A 6,000-nucleotide genomic window follows, 5' to 3' on the forward strand; every position below is an offset into this window, starting at 1 on the left:
GTTTATTTTCACGGAAAGTGTTTGACTTCAAGTTTTCCCCAGAGAGACGTATAGACTGATCAAATAGAAGACTGCACCAAATTGAAAGTTATTACATTCTAGAATACCTTTAAATTATATGACTTTCTGCATACCTACATGCATCTTAATCACGAAACAATTCATTCAAATATACTCTATCTCTTCCATTCTTCTTGCACTAAATAGCCATCGATAGAATTGAAGAACTTAATCCTTTTTTTTTTAAAAAAAAAATTATCATCCAAGTTTTAATCCGAGGCCGTATCGAAAACATAAGCTTCGGCCTTGGAATTAACTTTTCTGGTAAGTTTTTTTTCTGTCATGGGATATATATATATATATATATATATATATCAGTTTTTGCATGTATGATATTTCTTCGTGGAATGAAACATAATTCTAGTATTATTTTGGTTTTTTCTAATAAATATATACTCAGACAATGTTCATGCATATGATAGGCCACTGTGCATATGCTTTTTAATTAGTTTGGACAGACCATTGGGTGTTAATGAACCGACCGTTCTAAGGGTAGGTTGAACTCGACCGTTCAAGTTATGCTCAAAAAAACTTCTAAGTGTGTACTCATGAATTTACAAGATTCATAAAACTAGGATCGAATCTATGGAAGCATTGGTTTATACATTCATTTGAGTCTCGTCTCCGGCTAGCCTTGTTTTTTAGTTGATGGGAAAAACCCGGGTGAGGAATGGAGAAAAACTCGTGACTGGTGTTTATCGAATAACTACGTCCTCGAGCTGGAGGTTTTAATTTCTTCGCTGATTATATATCATATTATGAAGATAGAATATTGGACCAAATTTTTGGGTTTTAGTTTTACACAAAGTCCAAACCTTTACCAGAAGACAATCTGCAATTAATTAGTACATTACTGGGTTGACAGGTTGAAGCAATGAGCATCATTCATGACCAAAAACTGGTGAAGCAACTGTTTCTTTGTGTCATGTTAGTGGCTTCAAACATGTTACAGATTGAAGGACTACCGATCTTATCAACTAGTTTTATGTCAGGTATTGCATGAAACGAGCAAAAACTTGACATGAATTCAAATGCCAACTTCAAACAGCAGTCAGAATATCATTAATTTGATGGTTTTTTTCAAAATATGCAGGACGATATTTAGCAGAAACAGGCCTCTCGGAGTCTAGTGAACAGATATATGATCATAATACTGTGAGAGCAGATCCATTGGACCATTTGAAGAAATATAGAGGCGGGTACGATGTATCAAACAAGCATTATTGGAGTGTATGTGTTTGTTTTAGAAGCAACAAAATGGTTTCAAACTTGTTTTTAAAAAACTATGCATCACTTGAAAAATACTAATGTGTTTACTATCTGCTACAGTCTGCAGCTTTTACAGGTATATACGGATATGCAATTGCGGCGTTGTGGATCATATGCGGTGTCGGATATGGAGGATTTCTTCTTGCAAGAGCTACTTGCTCTAAGAGCTACAGAAAGCTCAAGAAGAGATCAACCTGTCAAAACATGTGTTATCTGGAGCCTCTACTCTGGGCAGTTCTCTTCACAATTCTTGCAATGTAAGCCGTTCTCCACTATCTTTATTCTATACACAAGCTAAAATACCTGAAACACTTGGCAGGAAAAAAACAAGAAAGTTGAAATATAATCGGACAAAATGCTTCTTTTGCCTCCGATAATAATTATTTGGCCGGTTCGATGCCTGCATTGTTATTAAAGAACAGTGATGCAAAGTGGTTCAGCCACTGCAAGAAAAATGATTTTCCGCAGCACGTCATCAATGCATTATACGCACGCCTGCGAATACTACTTTTGAGGTGTACTATTTACTTATGACACCTTTTGTTGAGGAACAATAATTGCTCGCACCGGCCAAAACGTAGTGTTTGAGGTGTACTATTTACCAGAAAACTATACGTACATTTCGGTATAACATAAAAGCTCGGTCCGATGACCTCTCCCTTTTTACAGAGAGCTCTCAATTTTGATCGCTGACTTGATAAAATGAGAAGAGAAAGGGGCAAAGGAAAGATTACATTACAAAACATGCAATGGCTAAACATAGAAGCTAGTCAGCATTTTTCACATGCAAGTTTGATATATGAAAAACTGCCCATTCAAATGTTTGTACAATATCACTCATTTTCAGAACTGGAGGCGGCCTAGTTCTCGGAGGAAATGCAAAGTTCCATTCGAGAGCAAAGACAATAATAGACATCATCATCGATACAGCAGATGATGCTTCACACACGATTTACAATACGACTGGGGCTATGAAAGAAATGACCCTTAGTTTAGGAAAAGTTAATGGAAGTCGCCAGGCCACAAACTTCTTAACTTCGACATCCAGAAGGCTCGATGCTCAGGCTGCCGATATAGAAAGACAAGCTTCCAAGCATAGAAGCGACATCGATGAGGGCATAAAGATAGCGTAAGGCCTCGATCTCTATTCATATGTTTGGTGCAAGCATTTCAGTGCAGATGAATATTATTTTTTCTTTCTGATAATTGCAGGTACATAGTAACAACGGTGGCGATTTCACTGTCTTTAATTACTGTAATTGCTCTACTAGGTAAGCACGAGACTCAGCATATGAATTTACTCCACATTGCATTTTATTCGGTTCGCATGTCAAGAAAATGACATCACCTTTCCTTATAGCAGTCAAATTCACGACAAATCTACCAAAATTTGGAAACATATTCAGATTTTTCACATAAAATCAAGAATCATATACTTGTTTCTTTTCTAAAGTAGTTATACTTCTAACTTCTCGAATTCTGTTGATCACATGCAGTCTCAGGAGTCTTAAAATTTCGAAGAACTTTTCACGCGTAAGTAGCCGCCATCGTTTCACTACCTAATATATTGACACATTTCTTATGCAAAATTACCTATTTCTCACAGAGATGCTCATATATTTTCAAACGTATTGCATGCAGGCTAATTATACTTTGCTGGATTTTCACTATCCTGTGCTGGTTGTTCTTCGGGATTTATCTCTTCTTGAAAAAGTAAAAATCGAAATAATTATATAATCAAATGAACCATCGAAAAATGGGTAAGCACTAAACATTTACTCTATTCATGTAGCTTCTCCGGCGATACGTGTACCGCACTTGAAAGCTTCCAGAAAGATCCATACAGCAACAGCTTGAGCTCCATTCTACCATGTGATGAATTGCTTTCTGCCAAACCAGTGCTAAGTGAAGTTACTGCAGGCGTATACAACATAGTGAAAGAGGTATAAAACACTATAAAAATCACATTTTGGAAAGGAAAATGCAGAAAATTAAACCTGCAGTCTCCTGATTTATTTAACGTGCGTGATTCATGATGCAGGTGAACAAGAACTTATCCACTAGTTATGGGAATATTGTTCAGATTTGCAATCCTTTCTCGCCGCCACCGAATTATGAATATCAGCCATGGAGTTGTCCTGCTAATTCTATCAGAATCGGAGACATCTCGCAGGTACACACACTATATATATATATGAAATGTTTTATATATGAAATTTATAGGAAATGTTTTATCATACACTTATTTTCCCATTAGATAAATTACATGATACGGATCCCCTGTTTTATGTTTTATGCTGAAGAGGCCAAAATCCCTTGAGCTTCTGAACTTCTAAATTGATAGCTAGAATCTTCACTGGACTATTTTTTGTCTTAGATATGCTTTTTATGTGCCTATACATGAATAAAAAATGTATAGGCCTATGAGAAATACAAACATGTGGCATGAAAAAAATCCTCACTTCAGCTGGATTCAAACAAAGTTTTCTGGTTTTTTAGCTCAACGACTTTCCGAAAAGGATTCCACATATTCGATACAACAAATTATCTGCATATGCAATTCACTCCCTCCCAATGTAATTTCCAGCCTAAGTATGTGCTTCTTCGTATACGACATCACGTTGGGTAGGATGTTAATAAACTATCATCACTACTGTTACGTCTCATGCATCGTAACGACTCTGCATTTTTTCGGGGATTGAAGGTGCTGAGAACTCTGGCTTGTCCCGATTCGAATGGCGAAACATGCAACGGAGGGATCTTGGTACCAGCTAATTACTTCTATACCGTGGAGGCTTACTCCATTTCGATACAAAAGTTGCTGGATGTTTATCCTGGTTTGGAAAGCCTAGTAGAGTGCCAGACAGTCAAGGACGCTTTTGCGAAAATCCTTCGCCAACACTGTCATCCATTGAAGAGAAACGTGCGAATGGTGTGGGTCTCATTGTTGTTTCTATCAGTTGTGATGGTTGTGTTGATTCTAGTATGGATCATCGGATCACACCACGACGACCGCAACCTCCATTCGCTGAACCGTTCCGTGAAACCACATGATCACAAGGAGGAGGATGTGCTGGAATCTAACTCTACTTGGAAACCATAGCAAACTACAGCAGAAAAAAGCAAGAGGGTGGCCGGCAAGGGCAGTCGCCCCCTTTATTTTTTCATTTTTTTTTCTTTATTACATGATCATTAAGATATGTCTCCCTCCAAATTTTTTTGAACTTTAGATTTTTTTAGTTGTTTCCTAGGTATAAGTAGACCATACTCTCTGCCTCTTGGGAGAAATACACAATCCGTAGGCCAAGATATCCAAGAAATCGAAGAGCAATACGGGGAAAATACTTCCTTTTTCTCCCTTCTGCAACATTCCCTTGAACATGGGATATTAATGTAATGAATTTGTGGACTTGAAAGAAAGTTATTTATTTGATTCATTCATCGACAATATAAGCAGTCGATACGTTGAGCATGAGATTTTCTTGATGCTACATCAAAAATAATGAAATCAAAACTTCTCTTTTTGTAAGGAAGTGGATGTGACAGAGATTTATGGAAGATAATAATTTAATTCGCTACACCCGGTGAGCATAGTATCTGCCCAGAGTTTGGCGAAACGTGCTCTGGCTGGCTGGCTAAGAAAGGCGTTTATGGGACCAATTGCAGGACTTCCTTTCCCCTTAATAATTAAGAGTGGAGCCTAATTGATTGAATCAAAGCCATGGAATAAGAGATATTTTAAGATAGTCATGCACAACGAAAGATTGAACGAGTGCATCTAACTATTAGCTTTTGTGTTATCCCTTCTAGTTTTAATCTATCATTTTTTTAAAGGTTGGTATTTTTTTCGATGCTTTCTTGACAAGTCTTTTAGAAAAGTTTATGAAAAATGTTTATTTATTTGATATTTGTTATTTTCAATGTTATCATTTTAACTATTAAATGTAGATCGTAGACAAATGTTAGATTTTAGGCCACAACCTGATCAATGAGCTCCTTCAGACAGGTGAAAAAGTTGCAGAATTTGAAGTGTCACAGCTATAAATTCCAGGCTTCAGAAAGAAAACTAATTAAAGTTACATTTCAAAAGGCAGATGATTCTGTATTCTTTGATCGTAGATAGGGGAAATACTCTGTTCGCTTCTAAAGATATTTCTCGGATCAACTCTTGATTTCACTTCTGCCAGTTTCTTGAAGTTCCCTTTGAAGTACTTTGTTCCCCAAATCGTTGCTTGTGAGTAAGTGATATTTTCAAGCTCGTTGATCCCTATATCAAGATCCCTGTAATTCAAGTAAGTAGATCTTGGGGAGCTCGAAATGACTGGAAGATATTGGAGTATGATGGAGAGCTCGGAGTGTGAATGTATTTGAAATCTTGAATATATCCTGGAGATGAATGTAGGGACATGCAGCTAGCAAAATCTTTTTGATTTCCAGTGCAAATTTTCCAGCAAGTCGAAATCCATAACAGAAGAAGAGGGAGCTTGTGGCAATTCATTACCAAGTGAACTCTTTGCATAATTAAAGGGTTCAAAGAATTATTTAACAAGTGAGCAAGTTGCGTGCCTGGATGTATTTTGAGCCACTCTTCACAGCCACCATATTCCCACGTGTTATTAGCACAACCCCCCCCCCCCCCCCCCCCCCCCCCCAAGTTGTCCGTCTTCATCT

At 37.3% G+C, this 6,000-nt stretch overlaps 1 protein-coding gene across 1 annotated transcript; it reads left to right on the forward strand.

Moving 5' to 3' along the window:
• The first annotated feature begins 931 nt into the window (after nt 1–931).
• LOC142528105 (uncharacterized) lies at nt 932–5,641 on the forward strand. Its single transcript, XM_075633177.1, has 10 exons — nt 932–1,052; nt 1,154–1,290; nt 1,390–1,586; nt 2,177–2,458; nt 2,542–2,600; nt 2,826–2,862; nt 2,971–3,042; nt 3,122–3,272; nt 3,371–3,502; nt 4,034–5,641. Exons 1-10 carry the CDS (start codon nt 935–937, stop codon nt 4,430–4,432), a joined length of 1,584 nt encoding a protein of 527 aa, XP_075489292.1. The 5' UTR covers nt 932–934; the 3' UTR covers nt 4,433–5,641.
• Nucleotides 5,642–6,000: the final 359 nt, after the last annotated feature.

The sequence above is a fragment of the Primulina tabacum genome, chromosome 15 (assembly GCF_025594145.1).
Source record: "Primulina tabacum isolate GXHZ01 chromosome 15, ASM2559414v2, whole genome shotgun sequence".
In the NCBI taxonomy this organism is placed as follows: Eukaryota; Viridiplantae; Streptophyta; class Magnoliopsida; order Lamiales; family Gesneriaceae; genus Primulina; species Primulina tabacum.

Coding starts and splice junctions, on each gene's coding strand:
- LOC142528105 (XM_075633177.1), top strand. CDS start 935: ATGAGCATCATTCATGACCAAAAACTGGTGAAGCAACTGTTTCTTTGT. Junction 3,273..3,370: donor TATACAACATAGTGAAAGAG/GTATAAAACACT, acceptor TTCATGATGCAG/GTGAACAAGAACTTATCCAC. Junction 3,503..4,033: donor GAATCGGAGACATCTCGCAG/GTACACACACTA, acceptor CGGGGATTGAAG/GTGCTGAGAACTCTGGCTTG.